The sequence below is a fragment of the Sminthopsis crassicaudata genome, chromosome 6 (assembly GCF_048593235.1).
Source record: "Sminthopsis crassicaudata isolate SCR6 chromosome 6, ASM4859323v1, whole genome shotgun sequence".
Classification (NCBI taxonomy): Eukaryota; Metazoa; Chordata; class Mammalia; order Dasyuromorphia; family Dasyuridae; genus Sminthopsis; species Sminthopsis crassicaudata.
The window spans coordinates 166,830,401-166,857,770 of record NC_133622.1 but is presented as its reverse complement, the minus strand read 5'-3'; the positions used below and the strand labels follow the sequence as shown (position 1 = coordinate 166,857,770).

Genomic DNA, 27,370 nt, shown 5'->3' with positions numbered 1-27,370 from the left:
CACAGGCAAGTTGTAATATCATACCAGCAAATAGTAATATAAGAAACAATATGAATAAGCAAAATACTCTAAAAGATTTCCATGAGTTCCAGAAGGAAGGTGTAAAAAAAACCCTATCAATTCACAAGCACACATACATCTTCAGCAGCCAAGAGATTGTCTAAAACCAATCTATTGTTCATCACATCATATCTCAGGGAGTCCAATGATTCCTGCAGGTTTTGAAGTCCTGTATCAGTCTCACTGAGAATTATTTTTGATGTTCATGGGTCAATTGCTATCCACAAAGGGTTCACTGCCAGAGTTTCAGTGGTGGGCATAGTCATCAATGGAACCACCTGATATTTCTTGGGTCTTCTCCTTTGTTTTGAAGGTCTTCTCTTTTTCCAACTCTCTCTGATTGAGAAGGTAGATACAGCTGGTTGGCACCTATTGGGTTCCTTTTCCATCTGTTGAGATACAAGCAAACCCTCTCCCCCAAGCAGTTAACCTATCTGGATCCTTCCATTCACAATTTTCTGGAACTTTCCACATCACCTGGTGATTATCTAAATATAGTGGACACTGCCCTGCTGGTGGGTTATGAAACCTATCTGCCGGAGTCAGTGTATCTCAATCAAAAATCAAAACAGTTTTTTTTTCAATATTTTTGATACTGAAAGTTAAATTTAGAAGTTCTCTAGAGTTATCTGTGGCTGCTCCTCTCTTATTTTTGCAGGAGCATCTTGATGTCTTCAAATTTCCATCTCAAAGGGGTAGCACTAAGTTCAGTTGCTAGTGATCCTCCTACTCCAGACATATAGTTGGTTGCTGTACTCTTTGGCCAGTGACTGGGATATTAGCTACACATTCCCCAGTTTCCCAAATCAGTATATGGATAGACACTTTTTTTTAAGCTCAGGAGGTGAAATGGTCAAGCTGACTGTGTGTGGAGGCAAGAGGTCTATAGGCCAGACAGGGACAGGTTTCAGCTCTCCAGGAGATATCTCCGTAGTCCCAATGGCATACAACACGATTCTCCCTAACTGTAATGCCTTTTGCCCAACAGGTTGCTTCTTAGCTGATTGATCATGTTGGAGTACTGACCTTTTAAAGACTCTGGGTGTAAGGGCAGTTGTCATCATGCTCCACCTGTTTTTTTTTTGTTGGGCCCTGGTGCTGAGCCCCACTTCTTGTTTCCTTGAGTTACTCTATACTTTGATGCCCTGTGTCAGCCCTTATTGCATTGTGGACACGGGCTTTTAGGTTTTGTTCTTTCACTATTCTTTCACTTTATCTATTTGCCTACATTGAGCTTTCAGATGCCCTTCTTTACCACATTGAAAGAACTGACGAATCTCTTTAGAAGTCCCTACCCAAAAGAGACCCTGTTCAGATCTTGAAAAGCTTGCATCATAGTCTGGGCCTAAAAGATATTTGTGCCCACTATGGCAGTGTTGTGATCTCATCTAAAGGAGCATCCTTTTTTAGTCCTAGTACAATTCTTCTATAATCCTCATTAGCATTTTCTCTAGCAAGTTGTCTTATCATAACTTCTGTTGGAACACTTTCACCAATAGTTCATGTGATAGCTGTCTGCACATGTCCCACAAAATCAGCAAAAGGTTCATTTGGTCCTTGTGCTAATTTTGTGAAGGCTTTCCCTTTATCTTGTATCCCTGGGAGGGTGCCCATGCTTCGAAGTAGCAGAAGCAATTTGATTATACACTGCTAAAGGGTAATTAATCTGTGTTTGCATTAAGGACCTACACCTGCTAGATGGTTCAAGGTGACTGGTATATTAACTCCAGGTTGCCTATTTCATTGGGCTTATATTCTACAGAGTTCACTATACTCAGAAAGCCACAACAAGTTTTGTCCAGATACTAAACATGATTTTGCCATAGATATCCAGTCATTAGGGGTTAAAATGTCATAAACCAAATTCTCTCACAGCATCTTTACATAAGATGATGTACACCCATAAAGAGTGCAAGCCTTTTTCAGATCTTTAATGATTTCCAGATTAAAAGGAATGTAACTTCTTCTGATTTAACCAGAAGGGTCAAGCTCTTCAATTGTAGGATATGCTTCTATTCTCAATATAATTGTATCCTGTCCTTCCTCCTTAGCTTTAACTAATGCCTCTTGTAATGTAACCCACATTGGGAGTGGGTAAAACTTCTTCATGGGTGGTGCTCCCACTCCACCTCCTCTCAACCACAAAGGCAGAGTTGAGGGAGGAGGATCAGGAGATGGGAAATATCCTAAGGACACATGCTGAGGTGTAGGCAGAAGTAAAACTGAGCTGTCAAAGAGAGAAGCACCATATTCTTTAGGCTTATAGGCAGTGCTTGAGGTATTAAATTGGCCATGCCTTCCAGCTGTTGTCAGTACCATCCTCCTCACCCTTCCTTGCCTGGCCATCCACATCAAAATCTTTCCTTGTTTTAAAACAAGGGATTCTTTACAGCCAATTGTATTATATTGCACATAAGGAACGTTTCCTCAGGAACTGAATCAGAATCCATAGTTTTGTAATATCCAATTAGTTCCTTTTCCACTATTTTCCTCATCTCTGGCTTTAATTTTTCTTCCTTAGAGAACCAAGGAGTCATGTACTCTAATAGATTTAGGAACTCAGTGATGTACTTGTGAGTTATCAACAAAGCTTATTTCTCTATTTTATGCATGCTTCATACTTCCCCTGGAATGGGGGAGGCTCTTTTATTAGTATTTGCCCCATTTTATATGAAAAACAAAAGTGACTAGATAAGCCCTTACCAATACTTCCTGCTTGCCTATTTTTTATACTTATGCTATTCAGGCAAGGGTCTTCTCCATTAAACTGAGCTGATCTGTCCATCAGGCTGATTTGTATGGGACCTCACTTAGAGCCCCACGTTTGTCACCAAATATTGTGTCCCGCTTTCTAGAGCCTCTAAGCTGGATTGACAAAATGTAGCATTGCTATTTAGAGCCCCCCACTAGGGCAATTAAAATATACCATCCTAAGTTATATCTTCAACATAGAGAAGAGTTAATCCAATTCCAATTGATTAATGATGGACAGAATCAGCTACATCCAGAAAAGGAACACTGGGAAATTAATGTAAACTGTTAATTTTACCTTCTGAATCCAATTCTTCCAGTGCAACAAGAAATTCGGTTCTACACACATATATTGTTTCTAGAATATATTGTAATATATTTAACATGTATAAGACTGCCTGCCATCTGGGGGAGGGGGTTGGGGGAGGAAGGAAAAAAATCTGAACAAAAGTAAGTGCAAGGGATAATGTTGTAAAAAATTACCCATGCATATGTACTGTCAAAAAAAAAAGTTATAATTATAAAATACAATAAAAATTAAATTAAAAAAAATATATATATATATACCATCCTAATGGAGAAGTGATGAGGCGGGACTTCCAAGGATGGTGGAAAAATGGAGTCTGATTATGGAGAGTCTCACAGCCAGTGGGGAAACTCTGGTTGAGGGAACCAACTAATAATATCTGGTTTGGCTCTCCATCTCCCTTAAGAGCTCTCAGCCTTCCTGAGAATTCAGGTGGCAGTGACAACCTGTATTGAGATTGAAGCAGAGTGATAGCAGGTGGGAGAGTGATACAAGGTGGCAAATTACATACCCACATGCACAGTGTTGTTTTTGTTACATTATATAAACGGGAAAATACTTGAAATAAACAAACTCCATGTTCGCACCATTTTCAGGAGTCCTGTCTCATCGCTTCTCCAACAGGAGGGCATAGTTTGATGACCCCAATGTGGGGGCTCTAGAAAGCAGGACACAACAGATTATTTCTCTTTTTTTATATGGCTTTTTATTTACCAGATATATGCATGGGTAATTTTACAGCATTGACAATTGCCAAACCTTTTGTTCCTATTTTCCCTCTCCTTCCCCTCCCCCCTCCCTCAGATTGCAGGTTGACCAATACATGTTAAATATGTTAAAGTATAAATTAAATACAATATATGTACAAAAAGAATCAGACTTTGAAATAGTGTACAATTAGCCTGTGATGGAAATCAAAAATGCAGGTGCTCAAAAATGAGGGACTGGGAATTCTATGGTTCCCAGTCATCTCCCAGAGTTCTTTTGCTGGGTGTAGCTGGTTCAATTCATTACTGCTCTATTGGAACTGTTTGGTTCATCTCATTTTTGAAGATATCCATGTCTACCAGAATTGACACAACAGGGTATTTCAAAAACTTTCCCCTTCTTATACCCTCAAACACTTATGTAACAAACACACTGGCTATGCAAAACGTATATACTGTGCACGTGGGACCACATAAACAATTTGCTGTTGTATGTGGTTTGCCACCTGGTATCACTCTTTGAGTTCTAAATTCTCTCTCTTTCTCTCCTTCTCCCTCCTTAAGAAGGCAAGTAATTCGGTATAGATTATACATGTATAGTAATATAAAATATTTCTGTATTAGTCATTTTGCTAAAGAAAACAATGACCAAAAAAAGAATCATGAAGGAAAACAATTCAATTAGCATTCATTCTTCCTTTGTGAGCAGATAGCATTTTTCACCCTTAGTCTTTTGGAATTGTCTTAGATTGTTGTATAGCTGAGAATAGCAAAGTCATTCCCATTTGATCATCATACAATATTGTTGTTAGTGTCCATTCTCCTAGTTCTGCTCACTCTATTTCCATCAGCTCATATATGTCTTCCCTGCTTTTTTTCTGTCTCTCTCTCTCGATGTGTATCTATATAAAAAGTAAATGGGGGATTTAATCTTAAATGTATAGCATTAGCATTGAGGAAGACAGGGAAGATTCTTTTTCACACGACGGGATTGGATTGAAATTTAAAGGAATCCTGAGAAGTCAGGATGCAGTGAAGAAAAGGAAAAGTATTCCATCCATGGAGTTCAGCCAGTTATACATTACAGAATCAGGGTATGTAGTACCTTGTTCAAGGGACAGAGAGTAGGCTATTGTAGCTGATAAATTGCAAGGCACTGTAGTGTAAGAAGACTGGAGAAGTAGAAAAACATATTAATCAGAAGGGATTTATAAGGAGAAGAGAGAGAGACAGACAGAGACAGAGACAGAGAGAGAGACAGACAGAGACAGAGACAGAGAGAGAGACACACACATACAGAGAAAGACACAGAGAGAAAGACAAAGAGATAGAGATAAAGATTATATCTTACAGGTAGAAGGAAAAGATTGTAGTATGGGGAGGTTGAGTCATATGGTCAGACCTGGACTTCAGAGAAATTATGAGTTTTGACTGGAGGATGGATGAGATCTGAGGCAGGAAGAGCAACTCTCATTTTCAATGTGACCTTTAATCTCTCCACATGTCAGTGTGCTCCCCAGGAGTGACCTAAGCTTTAGCTATACTCTCCTCCCTCTCAAACTTTCAGTGAACCAATTCAAGGGTACACTTTTAACTCTTATCTTATCATAAAGCATGCTTTGCCAAGCTTCAACCTTGCATTACTTCAACCATTTGCAACATTTACTCCTGTTCACTTGCTACTGAATAAAAAAACAAACAAACAAACCCCCATTGAGTCCATCCTAAGTTTATGTTATATAATCTCAACCAGATGCTTTCTGTAGCCAGGCACCTATTTTATTTATCTATTTTTACACATTTATTTATTCCTATCCAACTCCACAGTTATTGAAACCTTAGTAACTCTCTTCAACCCCAACTCTAACTCTGTTAAGGATTCCTCATGAAAACAAAAATTGAGGCCATTAGCCCCACTTCTTTCCTCCTTTAATTTTACTTCATTTCCTTCATTCACTAGCTCCTTCTTTCCTTTATTACATGAAGAGATGTCCCTTTTCTTGCCAAGCCAGACCCCTCTATCTAAGCAGACATTCCATCCTTTCTTTTCTAGGTGATTCCTTCCTCTGTCATCTCCATTCTCTCTTCAATCGCTCCCTTTCCATTGGCTGTATTCCCGTTGCTTATAAACATGCCTGTGCCTCTCTCCTCCTCAAAAAACTCTTCATTGATTCATCTTTCCTACTACCTATCATTATGTATCTTGCCTTCCTTTCGTGGCCCAAGTTCTTGAGAAAACCCTGTTAGTCAGGGTTCAACTTTTCTGGTTCTCTTTTTAACTCTGTTGTCTTGCTTCCCACGTCTTCAGCTTTCTCTAAATTTACCAACGATTTCACAATTACTAAATCTATGACCTTTTCTCAGTTAAATGGCAGAGAAGATTGTAAGCTCTTAGTTTCTGGTTGCCCAGTGGTTGAAGCTGCTTGCATGTGGTGACAAAAGGTATTGGTGTTATCTCCCTTGCTTTCACACATTATTACAACTGTGATCTTCCTCCATTTTCATCATAGAGTGCTCTAGGGCTCTTGACCACTAATCTTGCAATTGACTTATTCTAGCATTTATTTAACATAGTGCCTGGCACATAGTAGGTGCTTTATAATGTTTACTATATTGTAGAATTATATTGACTCCTGAAATTATCACTGATGAAAGAAAATCTTTAAAAAAAATTTTGGAAGAAACTTGTAGAGAATGGGTCCATTGAATTGGCCCTTTGCCAACTGCTGTCTGACTTTCACTAATGAACAGGTAAGCCCAGGTATTTCAATGACAACATTGCCCTTCCACTATCCTCGATCTCTGGCCCCACTTCCATACCAGCCCCTGCAGTTTTTATTGAAAAATAAGTTCCTTTCAATCTCCCCTGTCAAAAGAGGTTTACCATCCACACTATTATTAACCCAAATTGCTGATTAGCCATCCTGCTGGAATAGCAAAGCAAACCTAACGAGAAAGGAGTCATGTTCCTTTCTGAGTCAAATCACTGTTATCACCTCCACTTGTCAATCTCAGGTGAATAAAGCCTAGGACCCAGAACCCAAAACCTTTTGAAAGGAAACACCTTTTACACCAATGGTCCAGGATTAATAGTTGTCAGAAAGCTTTGAAATCAAATGTGAATAGTCTGAGTCTTTGAAATAGTGAATAGTGGTTCTTTTTGTGAACTTAAATGACTCTAATAATTGATATCTCAACATTTTGCTTTGTTCTTTTACTGTTTCTTATGGGTTTTGCCTCTCAAAGAAGATTGTGAGCTTTTTTGAGGGCAGGGGCTGTGTCTTATATTTTCATATCTTCTCTGGAGCACACAGGACTAAGTACAGTCTCACACAGTGTAATTACTCAGTGAATTAACTAATGTGATTAAAAGTGATGACAAATGGTTACCAAATAATTTCTGAAAGATGTGTTCTGAGAAGGTAACAAGGAAATCTTGCCATTTTTGTATCTGTTCTCTATATTTATTTGTCACTTTCTTGATATTATTTTATATCATCATTGTAGAATATATCCATGGGGAAAGTAACTATCAAAACATTGAATTGTTCTAAGATTATAATGCAGCCATCTTGATTAGCTGAAACCGAGGTTATTGGGCCACCTGAGGGTGAATCTATCTATTGATTCTCTTGTGTAGACTCTTAAAAACTCATTGATTTGACACACCCCAGTTTCCATGGAAGGATACAGTGATGATTTGGGGAACTAGTTTTGTTGAAGATTGTTTTTAGGTCTCACTGATCTCAAAGCTTCCCTCATGCTGAGATTTTCTTCCAGTAAGACACATCATTTAATCCTTTCTACCATTTTTATAATTAAATCTTGAAGAAACAAGTAACATTCAACTATAATCAACAGTTTTGATATCTGTGGCAGAGAGATCAAAATGGGATCTCAAATTAACTTTAAAATACATGTAAAAACAGTATAAGAAATAATTAAGACAAAGTAAGTAGGGTAGGAGTTGAGTAGCATCTTTGTATGCTGAACTTTAAGAGAAAGTTCTATAGGAGGTGTTTAGGTTGCCACTTTGATTGGGAAATTGGAGTACCCAATTAATGAGAAATTCACTTCTGGCATATATTCTGCCTTCTGATAATATCCACGTTGACCTAGTAATCTTTGTTAAAAAGGTACATTTTAATTGTACTGAATTCCACAAGCTATCAAGCACAACACATATTAATTTTAAAAAGTTTAGAACCTTTTAAAATCATCAATCTAACAAAATTTCAACCTTCTAAATTTTTTTGCTTCTGGACAAGGACCCATTGTTCAACTCTAGTTACAACATTGCACAGTAGGAAAATATTTAATTGGGTGCTTTTAAAATCATTGTTTTATGATTTAATTCTTTAAGATAATATAAACATTTAAGCAGATACTTTATTAGGAAATTTTGGACAGTCATTCTTTACATCTTTTGATTTAAATATTGTGACTTTTCTTAGCAATATATATATATATGTATACATATAAAGTGTTAAGCCATGCAACTGCAGAAGCTCAAAGCCTACACATATTATCGCTAGGTGTTTTTCTTCTTGAAAAACATTTCAGAAGTCTGGAAGAAGAGAGAATTTTCCTTAGATTTCAGACCGAAACTTCAGTGTAGTACCTTCCATTTGCTGGTTATAATGTTTTTCGAATCTCTCATACTGGGCTACGGTGAAATGATTCTTCCAGTCACCTGAAATCCCTGGCAGAAAAGAAAGGTTAGAATATTAACCCATTGTATCACTTTCACAGCAAACCATTTTTGGTCTGTTTTCCAAATCATGGCCCAAACCTTGTATTTAGATTTCAGAACTTTGATTCACTTATTCTCACTAATTCCTGTGGCTTTTCCAACATATGTGAGCAATTGTGACTTAAATAGCTCTTGAACCATCCAGTAAAGGACTCGGATATAAAATTTGATCAGTTTCATTTTCTTGCTAATTTTATTGAACCCAGATGTGGAAAATGAAGAATTCAAAAAGGTTTCCACTCAAATCCTTTAGAATGAAAGTGGGTGAAATATGGCTTTTAAAAAAGGTAGGCTAGCTGCCCTAGGGGGTATTTGAATATCACCACCATTTCTCTTTGTTATTGTTGTTCAGTCCTTTCAGTACTGTATAACTTGTTGTGATCGTATTTTAAGATTCTTTTGGCCAAAAACTGGAGTGTTTTGTCATTTCCTTCTGCAGCTCATTTTACAGATAAGGAAATTGAGGCAAAAAAGGGGTAAGTGATGTGCCCAGGTGCCATTCATCTGGTCAGTAATTGAGACCAGATTTGAACTCAGGAAAATGATGCTTGCTATTTCTAAGCCCAATGTTTTCTTCACTGAACTAAGGATTCCTTCAATCTTTTCTTTTAGCTTGGATATGTGTAGATAACGGAGAGAATTATTAACATAATACCATTTAATATTCAAATAATCTTTAGTATTAATATACAAAGTCTCTAACGTCTTAGTAAAGTTTTAAGACTTAAATTAATAGGTTTGTTGTTGTTCAGTCATTTTCAACTTTCTATGGCCCTATTTGGAGTTTTCTTGACAAAGATTCTGGAGTAGTTTGCCATTACCTTCTCTGGCTCATTTTACAGATGAGGAAACTGAGGCAAATAGAGTTAAATGAGTTCCCCAGGATCACACAGCTAGTCAGTGTCTGAAGCCTGATTTGAATTCAGGAAGACGAGTTTTCTTGATTCCAGGTCAGGTACCTCTCTATTGACTGTGCCATCTAGTTCTTCCCAAATTAATAGGAAACTGTGCAACATTGCTAAATCTGTGATCCTCTTTTGTATTTTAAGTTTCAAAAGCTTGAAATTTCACTTAGACTTTTTGAATATACTTTAAGGTTTTATGAAACACATTTACTAAGGTAATCTCCTTTGTAATAATCACAAGAACTCTCATTTATGTAGTGCTTAGTATATGGCAGATACTATACTAAGAGCTCCTTTGATCTTCAGTATAACCCTGGGAGGTAGGGGCTATTGCTATTATCTCCATTTTACATGTGAAAAAACTCAGGCAGACAGAAGCTGAATGACTTGCCCAAGATTTCACAGCTATTAAGTGTTTGGGGATGGATATAACCTTTAATCTTTTGGATTCCTGATTTTACACTCTGGCCTAGACTCCAAATTATCTAGGAAAATGCAATTTTAGCAAATCCCAACAGGGAACTTTATTATTTTAATAAGTATATAAGTATGAATTGAATATTTTCATATCTCCAAATTTGCTCAAGCAGATACACTTGACAGCACATTTTGATATTATTAGATTTTAAGTGTCTTTTGTTTCTTTTTGTTCTCCAGTTTTTAACATAGTGCCTGGAACATAATAGGTTCTCTCTTTCTCTCTCATTCTCTGTCTCTGTCTCTGTCTCTGTCTCTGTCTCTGTCTCTCTCTCTCTCTCTCTCTCTCTCTTTTTCTTTTTATGCATCTCTGAGTCTCTGTTTGTCTGTCTGTCTCCCAATTGAATTTTTGGACAATAACAGGAGAACACAACTGAACCTGGCTAATCCCCAAACCCCCCAAAGCTACTCTAAGCTTCAAGTCCCATACCATTTCTTAACTGATTCTTGTTGCCTTATTGAGTCATTCATTTCCATATGTTCAATTCTGAATTTTAGTGTGTTATATTCTTTCTTTCTTTATTTACTTTTGTATTTATCCAATTGAGTTTTGGAATGATTTGTTTTCTCCTATGGAATTTTTTTCCATTTGGAATTGTTTTCTTTTTCTAGTTTAGCAAATCTATCTCTTCATGAGTTATATGCTTTTTTCCATTTCACTGTGTCTATTTTTTGTTGCCTTTTTCAGACTCTCTTGCAAGACTTTCATTTCCTTTCCCCATTTGTCTTCTAGCTTTCTTTCAAGATCCTTTCTAAGTTCTTCTAGGAGAGCCTTGTGTGATGGGTATCAGGTTATTTCACTCTTTGGAGTTTCATCTGGAGACAATCTGCCTTTAGTCTACTCAGGGCTTGAAATCTGTTTTTCTCTTTCACCATAAAAGCTTTCAATTATTAGTCATCTATAATTTTTACTCGTTTTTAAAAACTGCCTTTAAGGCAGGAGAGGTTTGTCAAGAAAAGGTAGTGCTGGGTCAATGCTGATTCACTCTTGGGGCTGGCTCTGCTACGTGGAGTTGTTAGCAATGGCCTGGGGCTCTGTGCTGTCTGCCCTGGTGTTTGTGTGGTCAGAGTCTGCTCAGCCACCCTGAGAATGCACTGTTCCAGGACTCTGAGCTATCTGTGCTGGTGTTTGTGTTCAGGTGTCCGGGGCTCACTGTCCCTCTGCCACTTCCAATTAAAAGAGACCTTCTGTGGTCCTCTTCCTCCCACAAACTCTCTGCCCCTTGGAAGTCACACTGCCACACTGAGACTGCTCTGGACTGTGGCTCTGCTCTGTCTGGGCTGGTGTTTGTGGTCAGCTGCATGTGCTTCTCTGCCTCTCTCCCATTTCTGATTGAAACAGCTCTTTTCTGCTCTGTTTCCTTCTGTAAATTTTCTGCCTTGGGACACTAAGCTACCTGTGCTGGCATTTGTGCTCAGCTGTTTGCACTGGCTGCCTCCCTCCCGGTTTCAATTGAAACAGACCTTATTGGGCAATCTTTGAAATCATCTTCTGCTGATAATTTGTTGCAATCCCAATATTTGTGGGTTCTGCCCATCAAGAGCTAATTCAGAGCCTGGATTTGGTAATTATTGTGAGGGTTATAAAGAAGGTCAGAGAGAAATGTGTGTTGTCTCTTCCATTTTCTGTCCCATACCATTTCAATCACCTAATGTATCTACAACTTTTACTCAAAATATGGTAACTATATAAAATAAACACATATGCATGGGCAATTCTTCAAAAATGCCCTAGCAAAACCTTGTGTTTCAATTCCTCCCCTTTTCTCCTTGGCCTCCCCTAGATGGCACAATTTATTCATTTTATTAATGAGAGAGCTGCTCAGGGAAGTACACCCACCATTTCCCCAGCTATCCCTGCTCCTATTTCTCCTACAGCTAGTGATAGTCTCCTGAATGAGGAAATCCAGGTCATTCCAGTAGCCCAAGATGCCTTGCTTTATTTAGTCAAGGATCTCAGGGAAGACACTGGTTGCAATATTGGTTTTGCATGCCAAGGGGAAGTTCTCCCATGAAGGCTTCCTCACAGGTAAGATTTGTGACAGCAAAGAGATTTGCCACAGAATATTACCTTGAAGTTGTTTTTTTCTTCTTGCCCCCTCACCTTGTTACTCTTCTATGCCACTCATAGGATGGATACTTGATGTATTGAATTGAACACCAAGCTTGGAGTCAGGAAGATCAAAGTTCACAACCACTCTCAGACACTTACTGGCTGTGTGACCCTGGGCAAATCAGTTAACCCACTTTACCTCAGTTTCCTCATCTGAAAAATGAGCTTGAGAAGGAAATCTTTGTCAAGAAAAATCCAAATGAGATCATGAAGAGTCAGACCTAACCAACAAGGACTGAAGGACAACAAGAAACCACTCATGATTATTATTTCTTTCCCCCAATTCTTGCCATCACTCGTCTCATTGAATTTGAGGGCTAGATTAGATGAGCTTTAAGATAGTCTGAATAAGAGTGTTCCTCTCACCCTTTCTAATAAAAGGAGATATTTTATGGTCCATTTTGTCTTCTGGCATCATGGTATAATTGGTTGTTGGGTTCTCTTTCATTATCTCGAAGGAGGTGTGATAGAGGATTTTATTCACAGTCTCTTCTGGCAAATCCTTTTCCAAGAATTTCAGCATTTTCAGTAACTCACGTTTTGGGTCCTAGAGAATCATGGAATCATAGAATTTTAAATTTTGGATTACAATAGCTAGGTATCTCAACTCATACTTGAGAGAAATTCCCCAGTGTGATATAGACAATAAATGGCTATGTAGTTCCTGTCTGAAGATCTCCAAAAAAGGGAACCCACAATCTTTCAAAGTGGCTCATTCCACTTTGGGACAGCTCTCACTTTTATCATACATAAATTACTTTCTTTTGATGTCCCCTTCTTGCTTCTATTTATATTCTCTTGGACAAAACAAACAAACAAACAAACAAAAAAAACACATGAAAACTCTTGAAAACACAAGAAAGCCCTGCAAATGCTTGAAGACAGCTTATTGCATTCTCTCAAATCTTTTCTTATCTGATTTATCCTGTTCCTTGAGGCCTTCTACCATCCTGGCTATTTACTTGGAATATTCTCCAGCTTATCAAAATCCATCTACAATGGAGGACCATATTCCATATGGCTGCTGATGGCACAATAAAAGTGTACTTATATTTTTTCCATTCTTAGAACCTATGCTTCCCTGATTGAAGTTGAAGGCAATATTAGCTTTTTGGGAGCCACATAACTTCTGACTTATATTGACCTCATGGTCCACTAAAATCCTTCAACTTTCTGTTTTAAAAACAAATTACTTTCTCTGGCTTTCTGGGAAGATGGCAGAGTGTGCCAAAAATTTCCAAGCTCTCCAACTTTTTTCCATAAACAGAACATCACCACAAAATGAATGTAGAGTGGTAAAAATAAAGGGGTAAAGAAATTTTCTTAAATCAGACAACTTGAAGGGAACTCAAGAAAGATATATCTAATCATGTCTGCCATCATTTATATGGAAAGGTGATTTATATATTTTTGTGACCCAAGCATAAGACTTAATATTTATCATTACTGAGTTTGATCTTGTTAAAGACCCTTTTGGGTCCTGACTTTGTTGTCTACCTAGAATGTTAACTACCTTTCCTAGCTTTGAGTTATCTGTAAATTGGGTGAACATGCCATCTATAACTTTTTCTGAGTCATTGATAAAAATGCTGAATAACACAGGGTAAAACACAGATCTGTGCACTCTTTGCAGATGATATGATGCTATACTTAGAAAACCCCAGAGATTCCAATAAAAAGTTATTAGAAATAATTCACAACTTTAGCAAAGTTGCTGGGTACAAAATAAATCCACATACATCTTCAGCATTTTTATACATCATCAATAAATTGCAACAGGAAGAGATACAAAGAGAAATTCCATTCCAAACAAATGTCGAGAGCATAAAATATGTGGGAATCCACCTACCAAAGAAAAGTCAGGCATTATATGAACAAAATTAAAAGGCACTTGCCACAAAAATAAAGTCAGATTTAAATAACTGGAAAGACATCCAGTGCTTGTGGATAGGCCGATTGAATATAATAAAGATGACAATACTCCCCAAACTAATCTATTTATTTAGTGCTATGCCAACCAGCCTCCCAAGAAACTATTTTAGTGACCTAGAAAAAATAACAACAAAGTTCATATGGAAGAATAAAAGGTCGAGAATTTCAAGGGAATTAATGAAAAAAAAGTCAGGTGAAGGTGGTCTAGCTGTACCTGATCTAAAGCTATATTATAAAGCAGCAGTCACCAAAACCATTTGGTATTAGCTAAAAAATAGACTAGTTGATCAGTGGAACAGATTAGGTACAAAGGAAAACAAAGGGTACAATTATAGCAATCTAGTGTTTGATAAACCCCAAAATACCAACATTAGGGATAATAATTCATTATTTGCAAAAAACTGTTGGGAAAACTGGAAATTAGTATGCCAGAAATTAAACATGGATCCACACTTAACACCATATACTAAGATAAGATCAAAATGACTCCATGATTTAGGCATAAAGAACGAGATCATAAATAGATTTGAGGAACAAAGGATAGTTTACCTCTCAGACCTGTGGAGGAGGAAGTTATTTATGACCAGAGGAGAACTAGAGATCATTATCAATCACAAAATAGAAGATTTTGATTACATCAAACTAAAAAGTTTCTGTACAAACAATACTAATGCAAAGAAAATTAGAAGGGAAGTAACAAATTGGGAAAATTTATAGTTAAAGGTTTTTATTTTTATTTTTTTTTTTTACAGTTAAAGTTTCTGATAAAGGTCTCATTTCCAAAATATGCAGAGAATTGATCCTAATTTATAAGAAATCAAACCATTCTCCAATTGACAAATGGTCAAAGGATATGAACAGACAATTCTCAGATAATGAAATTGAAACTATATCCACTCATATGAAGGAGTGTTCCAAATCACTACTGCTCAGAGAAATGCAAATTAAGACAACTCTGAGATATCACTACACACCTGTCAGATTGGCTAAGATGACAGGAACAAATAATGATGAATTTTGGAGGGGATGTGGGAAAACTGGGACACTAATATATTGTTGGTGGAGTTGTGCAAGAATCCGGCCATTCTGTAGAGCAATTTGGAACTATGCCCAAAAGGTTATCAAACTGTGCATACCCTTTGATTCAGCAGTGCTACTACTGGGCTTATATCCCAAAGAAATACTAAAGAGGGGAAAGGGACCTGTGTGTGCCAAAATGTTTGTAGCATCTCTTTTCATAGGGACTAGAAACTGGAAGATGAATGGATGTCCATCAAGTGGAGAATGGCTGAATAAATTGTGGTATATAAATGTCCTAGAATATTATTGTTCTGTAAGAAGTGACCAGCAGGATGAATACAGAAAAGCTTGGAGAGACTTATATCAACTGATGCTGAGTGAAATGAATAGAACCAGAAGATCACTATACACTTCAACAACAATACTGTATGAAGCTGTATTCTGATGGAAGTGGATATCTTCAACATAAAGAAGATCCAACTCACTTCAAGCTGATCAATGATGGACAGAAACAACTATACCCACAGAAGGAACACTATGAATTGAAGGTATACTGTTAGCACTACTGTCTTTCTACCCAGGTTACTTATACCTTCAGAATCTAATTCTTAACGTGCAACAAGAAAATTGGATACACTATATCTAGGTTATACTGTAACACATGCAAAATGTATGGGATTGCCTGTCATCTAAGGGAGGGGAAAATTTGGAAATATGAATACAAGGGATAATGTTATAAAAAATTACTCATGCATAAATACTCTCAAAAATTTTATAATTATAAAATTAATAAAAGAAAAGGATTCCTCACAATAAAAAAACACAAAAAACCCCCACAAACAAACAAACAAACAAACAAAAAACCCCCACAGATCTGTGGGGCAATCCCCTGGAGATCTGGGCTATTGTTATTGAATCATGCACAATAACTCTTTGAGTCTGGCCATTCCAACTAGTTTTGAAATCCATCTAATGGAATATTCTTGTCTTTTTCATATCTCTTCATCTTCGTAAGAAGAGTGTGAGACACTTTTTCAGAAGAAGATAGAACATAGGATAGTTGTATCTGAACTAATTACTGATTGAAGAGGATTTCAAAGGAAAAATGGAAGTATGCAGAGTTTCATATGGAAAAGGGTTGCTTTTCTCTCACCTCCTTCATATCTTCATAGAAGAGGTAGTGGATACGGTAGTCCTTCTTCTTCTCCCACCAGCCCTTCACATGGTCATACCAGGAACCAAAAATCACTAAGTTACAAAAGAGAAGACATTCAGGGGGAAGAAAAGTTTTGTAGGAAGAAAAGACCTTTAAAATCTACCCACATTTCTTGTTAATGTCATTGTCATCGAGTCATCCCATTTTAATTTAAGAAGCATTTATTAAGTGCCCACTTTGTTGAAAACACTTAAATTGTAGGGATATAAAAGAAAAAAACAACCACAAGGAGCTTGTTTCCTCAAGGTACTGTGTTTTGCTGGTGTAATGCAATATGCCTCAATTGTTTGTTGAATACTGATACCATTAAGGCAGTGAATCCTAGGAATAAAAAAGACATATTCTTAAAAATAAGCAGTCTGTTAGCAATCTAGATGGAATGCACAAGTTCTTTACCTCTCTGGGATTCAATTTCTTTATTTTTAAAATAGAGGGTTTGTCTGGATATTTCCTTTGGAACTCTCCAGTTCTATATTTAGGGGCTTATGAAAAAAGTTGACACTTGAGCAGAGCCTTGAAGGACAAGTAGAACTTAAATCCTAAAAGAAGATGGGGAAGGACATTTTATACAGGTAGATATCATGAACAAGAGCCAAAACATAGACCTGTCTTAGACAGACTTGGGAAGAAATGAGAAGAGCCATTTTGATGGAGGAGATCAGGCGGTGAGCTAGTGAAGCGATGGTTGGAGAGATGGTCTAGGGAAGATTGTGCAATGTCTTGAATGCCAGTGTGAGGATAAGGTTCCACTGATTATCCCATCAGTTAAAAGTAATTCCCTTTGTTAGGTAAGGTCATCTTTGATTGACAACCAGAATTAATGTACCCGTTCTGGATGTATAGGCTTTTTTCACATTCCATTCTGATTTGTAAATTCAGTCAAAAAAGTGTTCATACCTAATTTGTCAGGATAGGTAAGTGGCTCCATAGTGCATAGATTAATGGTGGAGTCAAGAAAAGTCATCTTCCTGAGTTCAAATCTGACCTCAATACACTAGTTCTGGACAAGTCACTTAACCCTATTTGCCTTGGTGTCCTGCTTTGTAAGGTAAGCTGGGGAAAGAATGGCAAACTACTCCAGTGTCTTTGCCAAGATGGGATTATCCATAGTCAGGGCTAAAAATGACTGAACAACAATAACCTCACTTGTTAAGGTTAGTTAATTACTTTTAAAAGGATAAGATAATCAATATAGTCTCTGCTGTATAACAGACAAAGCAATCTCCACTTTATTGTGTAGAAACTGAGTTAAAATTTGCAAAATGTGGAAAATTTGAGAAGGTTCAGATTGGAGGCAGGAAGACAAGTTGGGAGATTTTGAAACATTCCAGGCATAAAATGGGGTTGTGCATTAGGGCAATAAGAATGAGAACGAATTTTGAAAAATTATTCTGAAAAATATTGATCTATAAATTCTGATTATTTATAATACCTGTTCTATTTGGAAGGGATATCATAATATATATATATATATGTATTTTATCATATATATATATATATGTATTTTATCATGTTCACCTGTTTTAAATATTTTTCCTTCATTTTAAAATTTATTTATTTATTTTAATACACGTTTTTTAGGAATGTGTTGAGAAAGAAAAATGAGAGTAAAAGGGGAAAACCATGGGAGAAAAGGAAAAAAAAAACAGAAAAAAATAAGTGATCATAGCTTTTGCCAATTTGTATTCAATTCTCCATAGTTCTATTTCTGGATGGAGATGGATTTTTTTATCCAAAGTTTATTGAGTAGATTTCCTTGGATTTCCTTTATTTTAATAGCAATAATATTAACATTTGAAAGTGCTTTCAGTATTACAAAACATTTTACCTTAAAAAATAACTTGTCATAATAATCTTGGGGAATGAGATGGTATCCTTATTTGACAAGTGGTGTTGAGAGAAATTTTTTTTTTTGCTCAGCCAATCAGAGTTAAGTGACTTACCTAGGTTAACACAGTTAAGAAGTAAGTATCTGAGGCCAGATTTGAACTCAGGTACTCTTGACTTCAGGGCTGGTGCTCTATCCACTGCACCACCTAGCAGTGCCAACTAGCTAACCATTTAAAATCACACAGTGTCTGAGCATAGGTTTGAATTCAAGTCTTCCTAACTCCATATCTAGCATTCTATTCATTATGCCATCAACTATTATTTCCTGTCTCAGAAAATAGGAAATAGGTAAAGGGACCTCAGTTAACATATATTAATTTACTGTGAACTTCTCTTCCCTTCATTCAATCTAAGAGTATTCTTAGATTTATTCAATCATCGAGTATTTCTTATTTTTGAGTTCAGGTCCAATGAACACTTAGTCTTTTCCCCCTCCTCTTTTAAAAAAATAAAAATAGCTTTTTATTTTTCAAAATACATTCAAAGATAGTTCTCAACACTCTTTCAAAACCTTGTGTTCCAAATTTTTCTCCTCCCTTTCTCCTCCCCTGCACAGCAAGCAATGCAATATAAGTTAAACATATTCAATTCTTCTAAACATATTTCCACATTTACCATGCTATGCAAGAAAAATAAGATTAAAACAGAAAAATGAGAAAGAAAAAAACAAGCAGAAAACAACCAGCAAAATAAAGATGAAAAAACTACATTGGGAATCCCATTCAATCTCCATCATCCTGTCTCTGGAGGAGGATGCCTCTTTCCATCACAAATCTGTTGGGATTGCTTTGAATCACCTCATTGTAGAAAGAGCCAGGGCCATCACAGTTAATCATTGTATAATTTTGTTGCTGTGTACAAGGTTCTCATGGTTCTATCCACTTCACTCATCAATAATTCATGTAAATCTTCCCAGACTTCTCTGAAATCAGCCTGCTTATCACCTCTTATAGAATAATAATATTCCATTACTGAATAGTTAGTCTTACCCTTTCCAGTCATGAATTTCTCCAGAAACTCCTCCCAAGTACCAGGCTCTGGTTGCATCTTTGACATCTTATGAAAATAATAGTAAGAGACAGCGACATCCTTAGCATTCCGTGATACGTAGATCATCTGTGGGAACAAAAGGGAGATTTGTGAAGTTTAATTAGTATTCTTTTAAAAAAAGATAATTAAGTGACTTCAGTAACAGATATTGCCCCTTCCTACTTTTCGATCTAGGCCTCCACCTCTGTCCTGTGACAAAGGCCTCCATAACTGTTCATTAGCACAACATGGAGGGGAGAGGGCACCATTTTCAGATCTCCAGGCATGTGTTATAGTCAGTTCGAATTGACTTGAAAGAAGTGATTTATATTTTCAGCATGAGAATTTATTTTTCAAATATTGACAAAATCCTACAAAACAGGACTTGATTTGGTGTTTTGTTGATTGCCTATAATTAAGAGAAAATTGGAGAAAATGTTAATAATGTAGATTAATTAAACTGAAAAGTGGGTTCAATCTACATTTTTTTCCCCTGTGGGGTAGTTCAGTTGTTGAAGTTTCGTCTAACTCTCGGTGATCATATTCAGGGTATTCATGGCAAAGATTCTGGAGTTATCTGCTGTTTCCTTCTCCAGTTCATTTTACTATCAGGGAAGTAAGGCAGAGGATTAGGTGACTTGAGCAGAGTCCCATAGCTAGTAAATGTCTAAGGTTGTATTTGAATTCAGGCCTGACTCCAGACTCAGAGTTATATCCTCAGAGTCACCTAACTACAACTCTACAACTCAGTTATTAAACATTCACTATTGTACTACTGCATGTGTTTTCTAACAAACAAAAAATTATGTCATCACAACTCTAAGTGCTCCATGAAAAAGTCCCAGCTAACCAAAATCCAATTAAATTATGATCTTCAATTAAAATCTTTTTCTGCATTCTATCTGTAGGAAAAAGAAGCCAAGTATAAGAAAATAAATCTAACACCAGAGATTCCATTTAAAAGAAAAAAATCCAAATACTGCTGGCATAGTTGAGAATTTTATAGATAAGGCTTATACTTTGTGAGAGAGGTGGATAAGTGACTGAAGTTCCTTTTCACCCTGTGATTTTGTGATTCTACAACAATACATATTTTCTACTACAAAAGAATTGTGGAGTATGGAGACTTAATTTGTATTTGAATATGTAATATTTAGCCTTTTTATTACATGTCATTCCCTTACCTCTCTTTCCAAAATGCAAAAGCAAGGAGTGGTTTTGTATGCCTGGCACGTAGTAGGCATTTCATCCCAACTTGCTGAGTTTTGAAGTTTTCCGTTTGGATTTTTTAAAGTAAAGCAGGCAGTTTTCACGGCTCAGGAGCTTACTCTTGAAAGCTTGCAAAGGTTTTTACAAAAAGATTTGATTCTTTCAAGCTAGTAAAGTAGGTGTTTATATAATTCCCATTTTACAGAATAAAAAACTGAAGCAGATAGAGCTTAATGGATTTACAGCTAGAATTTGAGGGAGGATGGAACTCAAGTCTCTCTGACTCTAGACCTAGCACTCTATCCTTTAGGACACTTAGCTCTAAGTACAGTATATTTTAATTTTTTCATGACTACAATGCTTTGATGTTATTATTTTGGTGTAATAGGGGTTGCCAGGTCTTCTTTTCTCATGTGCTTTGGCAAGAAGACAACACCATGGGACCATTCAGGTTAGAGTTGAAAAGACAAAAATCTTCTGCTTCCATTCTCTACTTTTTGTTTTCCTGAAATAACACATGCCCTGTCACTCTCTCTGAAAGTTCCTGTTTGAAGCAGGGAGTAGGGAGGTAGTTCTGTGGCCTTTTTTCTCCCTTTAAATAAAGACTGTTGATTAGGCAGCTCTTCCTGTGCAGTGACCAGTAAGGGTGTTCCATTGCCTTCTCAAAGACTTGATCCTTCAGATGTACCAGAAGTGTCTCTGGAGATAGCTCAAGGGAGGTTATCCCATTCTACCAAAAGAATGACATTAAAGGCACTGTAGTCATCAAAGAAAATGCTAATTGTGTTGATACATTTTACTTACTAAGTCACAAATGTTGGCCACTATATGATGTTTTAAACCATTCATTCATCTATTTAACAAGTATTTATTTTTATTATGTGCCAGACATTGTGCTAGACATACAAAGAAAGTAACAAAGTATCTTCTACTTTTAAGAAAATTACATTCCCTTGGGGGGAAATGGCATACAAAGAAAATTAAATAAAAAAGCATACAGTAAATACAAGGTAATTTTTATAAGGAGAACTTATATAGGACTGGAATTCTGTGGGACGCGGAATATCAATTAAGCCTTGAACTAAACTAGGGATGTTGGGGAAGAAGTGAGGAGGGAGTTTATCACAAGCACAGGGGAAAGTTTGATAAGCCCAGAAAGATAAAGAAATATCAAACCAGATACAGAATAACAATAAAGAAACAGAAGGCCACAGAAGCATATATTTAAAACTGGAAAGGACCTTCCAATTCCCACATTTGAAAAATGAGGAAACTGAGGGAGAGTGAGATGAATGAACTCAGCAAGGGGCATAGGGGGAGTTCAGCACCAGGGACAGCAAAATGCTTAGTTTTGCTGGAATTCAGTGTATGAAGAAACATTATTTGTACTATGGGCTGGGAAAGTGGGCTGGAGATAGGTTTTGAAGGCTTTCAAAGATGAAGTAGAGGAATTTTTATTCATCCTAGAGTTCAGTGGTAGTCCTATAAGCTTTTTTCTTAAATTGAGGAGTGATCTGCTTGGATCTGTGCTTTACAAATATCAATCTTTCAGGTGTGGAATGATGGGTAAGAGTGCCCAATAGTAAGTGACTTTCCAGTTAGGCATATCTACTACTGAATAGGTTCCATTCAATTCATTCCTTCATATATTTTAAAAGTATCTACTATGTGTCAAGCATGGTGCCAGGCATTAGGATTTTAAAATGGTAAGGAAATAGGGAAGAAGACTTTATTCTCCAGAGATATTTAAGGGAGAAATTACCTTTATAAGAGCATCTTGACTCAATGTGGCAGTTATTTTATGTCACATACTCATGTAGAAGCTAAGTGCTCTTGTGGAATGATCCCTAGGAAGAGAAGCAGCTCGGTGGCCCATTAGATGGAGCACTAGAGCTGGGGCCAGGAAGGTCTGAGCTCAAATCCAGACCCACACATTTCTACCTGTTTGACCTTATGGAAGTCTGCATCAATTTCCTTACTGGAAAAATGTAAATAATAATAGGATCTACCTTCCAGGATAATTGTGAGGACAAAATGAAATACTCTTTGTAAAGTGCTTTGCAAAGCATAAGGTGCAATATAAAATGATAGCCATTTAAAAAATTCTGTCTCTTTGATTCTGTGAATCTCTGATTACATGGATGCCATCCCTGTAGACAAGATCTTAACTAATTGTCTCCTCCCTGGGAAACAAATACCTCTTTATTAATGGGAGATGGAAGGCCTGATTACAGGAGGCCAGCTTATCAGTCTCCTCTTTCCTTTCCAATTGATTACCTTGCAGTCATTCTTCCACAGAGAGGAAGGAAGGAGTTCCACTGGCAGATGTGTTTTCAGTAGGCGTGGAGACTTTAATTCTCCCAACTTCTTTACACCTGTTGGTATGGAAAGAAATGACAAGACTGGCAATAATTACTTCTCTCTCTTCATGTCTATTCTAGTCCAAGTCATCATTAGCATGTTCTTTCCTTGTTAAAGTTCATTATGTAATCAATAAATCATAGAAATTTAATTTTATGGTGTGGTTGACATTTTCCCTCACCTTCTTATTTAAAAAAAAAACCCAAAAGTTTAATTCTGCAGATCTATGGTTCGTGCATCATTTTTCTCAGTCTGTTGAAATTAATGCATAGATTAGAATTGAAATCAAATGGAGGTTATTTGGTTTGTAAAAGATAGAGGTAAAATCCTCCTGTTTTACAGATGAAACTGGGAGTTTAAGTAAATTGTCCAGGCTCACCTGGGAATGCCAGTCCTCTAAGTCCAAATACTAGGGTTCTTGATACTGTGCTCCATTTCCTTCTTCAAAATGCACTGACTCTATAGATCTACTGGACAAATCTTCAGTTTATTACACAAAGCATTCATAGGATATGTGAGGTTTCATTTGGCTAAGCTTAAACTAATGCACTGGGACCAATCTGCCTTGGAGGCTAATAGCACTATTTAAATATCTTTATTTTTGATGGTGATTTGGTGGTAATTTGGCTGGTAAAAGTCTCAGTGCCTTAGCAACAAAGAGAAGAGCAAAAAATTAAATAAGTATGATATCAGGAGACACAATATTTTAATTGAATAGGGAGCCAGACTTGAAATTAGGAACAGTCAGATACCTTCAAGTCCTACTTAATAAAGATATACTACATACATACTTATACACACATATATATTATATATATATATATATGTATATATATATGTATATATATATACATATATATATATATATATATATATATATATATATATGATTGTGGGCAAATCATTTAACTGTTTCATGACTCATGTATATGCCAAAGTCCGTTTATCTTTAGAGCTAATCATTTTTTTTGGGGGGGAGGGAAGTAATTGGCATAAGTAAGTTGTCTAAAGTCAGATACTAATGAGTATCTGAGGCCAGATTTGAGCTCAGGTCCTGCTGTCTCCAGGCTTAGGTGCTCTATCCAATACATCACCTAGTTACTCCTTGAGCTGGTCTTCTTCAGGGGAGAAAGGAAGGAAACAAGTTCCTATTATGTAGGTTCTGCGCTAAATCATTTTCATATATGATCTAATTTGATCTAAGGTGGGCGCTATTATTATCTCCATTTTACAGTTAAGGAAACTCAGGCAGACAGAACTAAATGACTTGCCCAGGGTCACACAGATAGTGTCTGAGACCAGATTTGAAATCATGAAAATGTCTTCCTGACTCTAGGCCCAGCACTCTATGCACTATGCCACTTAGCTGCCATATACCCAAACCCACCTATTAATTATGATTAGTCTTATACTCCGCTTTTACAGTCTTTTTTTAGCCATTTTTCTAAACCTTTACTTTAGGAGCTTATAGATGTTTCAGCAATAAATATTTCATTAATTAAACATGCTGCCATTTGGTGGTTAGAGAAAGCCATGACCAATTCCATTTTGCAAATGGAGAAATTATGGGGAAATTGATTGCTCATGAAGTGAATGAATATTTGCTCACATTTCTATAACACCTTAGTCAGGCCGCACAGCAATCATCCCAACATGTGTCACCATGCTTATCCTGTTAGGGCTGTGGAAACAGGCCTAGTGTTCTTATTCATTTCATAGCTTATACTGCTCAGAGCTTGACTTATTGACTTCAGTGTCAAAATAGGCTTTGAACTCCCAATGCCAAGTCCAGTGCTCAATACACTATGGCAGCTGCTTTTCAAATGGAATGGAGGGAAATATAATTTAGACAGAGTACAATTGGCCATAGAATGGTTTCAAGATATGCAAAGAGCTTGTTATATACTATGTCATTTACAATTCAATCTGAGACAGATGACATTATCTCCATTTTAGAGATGAAAAAACTGAGGCTGAGAGATGTTAAGAGATGTGCTCAGCACCGAAGTCCTCAGAACTCTCTGAGGAAGACGTTATAAGCCTTCCCATGCTAACCCCAGTGCTTATCCTTTCTGTTATTTAACTGGGAAACAAGCTATTGGACAAGTTTTTATAGCATCAGGAAATGTCAGGAAGAGTGGGGCCAAGCTTCAGAGAAGAGGGAGTCTTAAGCAGTGGTGGTTTAGCAGGGCTAACCAAGGCCAGGGGAAGAATGTTGTTATCTGAGAGATCTGTCGAGAAACAAAAGACTTGGCCCGAATTCTTGTTTTTCCTGGGGACATCACTTCTTTGTATTAAAAAAATCTGCAATGTTTCATAAGCACATTCAAGATTTTCCTATAGGATCTGAGCAAATGTCTAAAAATCTTTACATCTGAATTTAGGGGATGATGTAATTCCTGGCCAATGGCTGCCCCTTTACTATCAAGTGGTTGCAGAATGAAGGGAAAGAATTTGTTGCTATTATCTGATGATTAAATTATTATAATTTATTATTTTCTCAAATTACATTTGATTAGATTCTTATCCTTTTTTTTTTTTTTTTTTAGTTTTGCAGACTTTTTTTCACCAAATTTTTTTCCCAAAGTCTGCTGTAGAGATGATGGGAAGAGTATGAGAACGGTTGATTTTTTCTAATATAAAGATACACTAACTAGAATTACCATTTGTATATCCAGGCAGTATCAATTCCATGAGAGGGACCCGACTGAATATAGCATCTCGTTTGCATTTCTCTACATCTCCATTGTTATAGATCAGATCCAAGATTTCACTGACCCAAGTGGTTCCTGAAAAAACAAATTATAGAAATTAAATTCGTCAAGAAATAGACTTTATTTCAGTTTTATGGAAGTATGATTATTAAAGAAAAAACATTTTCACACAAGGAACCTGCAGGCAGCTAAATGGCACTGTAGACAGAGTCTTGGTACTTGAGTCTAGGACCTGACTTCAAATCCCATGTAAGATTCTTATCGTTTGGGTGAATCTGGGCAAATCACTTAACTGTTGTTTCCCTCAGGTTTCCTAATTTGTAAAATAATGATAATAATGGCACAGAATGGCAGGGTTGTTGTGAAGATCAAATGAGATAAAATTGTAAAATTTTAGACAATTCCTGCCATGTAGTAAATGCTATAGAAATGTTAGCTATTCTTTTTATGAAGGAAATTGCTTGAAAAAGTTATGTTAAAATTAAAAGTGAATAGTAAGGAGGCTCATCAATGGTTTTGATTATATAGCACTGAGATCCCAGATCTAGTTGGTCTTGAATTTGCCAAATTGCTCTAAAAAATACAGAAAAATCAATTACAGTCATTCCAAATCAAATGACGTGTTCAATACTGGAGAATATGACTTATTAATACTGCAGATACAAAACTCTTCTGATTTGTTGACTAATACAAGCTAATTAATAATCCATCTGAACTAATTAGGATGAAGCCTTTGCTTGTGAGATATTTGTGTATGATATTGCTGTCATGATGACTGAAAAACTGAAAGAGGACATAGATTTTATTGGTCTTCAATCAAGAAGGACTTGGGCTCTTCTATTTAATTCAGTTAAGGGATAGTATATTAAAGGAGGGATTCTTAATCAGAGGTCAGTAGATGCATGTTTGTGAATAAATTTCAGCGGGGTTCATGACATTGAGGGAGGAAATGACACCTTTATTTTCACTAAAGTTGAGCTGAAAAGTGGCCTTTTTCTTAGTTATTAAAAATTATTCTGCAAAAGGTCCATAAGCGCATAAGACTGCCAAAGAAATTTACGTTATTTACTCAATATGTTGAGTCCTTCAGTTCTTCACCAAACTTGGGTAGGAACCATTTGACCATGTGTGGGAAAATGAGTTTAAAAAGTAGCATACAAGAAATAGAAATAGGGACTGAAATTTCAAGGAAGGAAACTTCTTCAATAATGCTGGTTGCCATCTTCTCTAATTTGCTTTTTTAAATCAATCGATCAATCAAAAATTATTGAAGGCATAATTTCTGGAGACAAAAAAGCAAAAGACAATTCTTGGTCTTGGGAAGTTCTTAATCCAATGGAGGAGACAAGAAGCAAACAAATATGTAAAGCTATGTATAGGATAAATAAATAAGAAAGAGATGACACTAGAATTAAGAGGGCTTGAGAAAAGCTTGCTGTAGAAAATGGGGATTTTAGTTGGTAGGTAAAAGAAAGCCAGAAGAAAATCCAGGGATGTTGGCAGGTAGAAAAGAGGAGGTAGAACATTCCAGGCATGAATGAGAGCCAATGATAATTCCATAGCTGAGAGATGGAACATCTTTTTGATGGGACCAACAGGAAGCTAGGGAGCCTCGATTGAAGAGTACGTGTGGAGGAGTAAGTTGTGAGAGGACTGGACAGGTAATAGGAATCTAAGTCATAAAGGGTTCTGAATGCTAAACAGAGCACTTTATATTTTATTTTGGAGTTGGGAGGGAATCATGGGAGTTTACTGAGTAGGAAAATGACAAGCTGAGATTTGAGCTTTAGAAAAATCATTGAATCTAGATCTGAGGTCAAGCTCAAATTGAAACAAGGCTCCTTATCCCATAAATCATAAAAATATCCCATGGGCTGCATATTCATTAAGAACACACACACATATATATATTTGTATACATATTTA

General features: G+C 36.6%; 1 protein-coding gene across 2 annotated transcripts in view; it reads right to left on the bottom strand.

The window, feature by feature from the left end:
• Positions 1 to 8,347: 8,347 nt before the first annotated feature.
• The window catches only part of LOC141548030 (sulfotransferase 1 family member D1-like), a 35,407-nt gene continuing 16,384 nt past the window's right edge, over positions 8,348 to 27,370 (bottom strand). Inside the window, exons 5-10 of one of the 2 annotated variants that reach the window (XM_074276790.1) lie at positions 25,394 to 25,519; positions 22,647 to 22,744; positions 19,121 to 19,247; positions 16,179 to 16,273; positions 12,440 to 12,620; positions 8,348 to 8,527 (exon numbers count right to left, since the gene is read on the bottom strand). In XM_074276790.1, coding sequence (XP_074132891.1) covers positions 8,415 to 8,527; positions 12,440 to 12,620; positions 16,179 to 16,273; positions 19,121 to 19,247; positions 22,647 to 22,744; positions 25,394 to 25,519 — 740 coding nt within the window. In that variant the 3' untranslated portion in view covers positions 8,348 to 8,414. The remainder of the gene's footprint in view (positions 8,528 to 12,439; positions 12,621 to 16,178; positions 16,274 to 19,120; positions 19,248 to 22,646; positions 22,745 to 25,393; positions 25,520 to 27,370) is intronic. The other variant, XM_074276789.1, reaches the window with a different exon arrangement.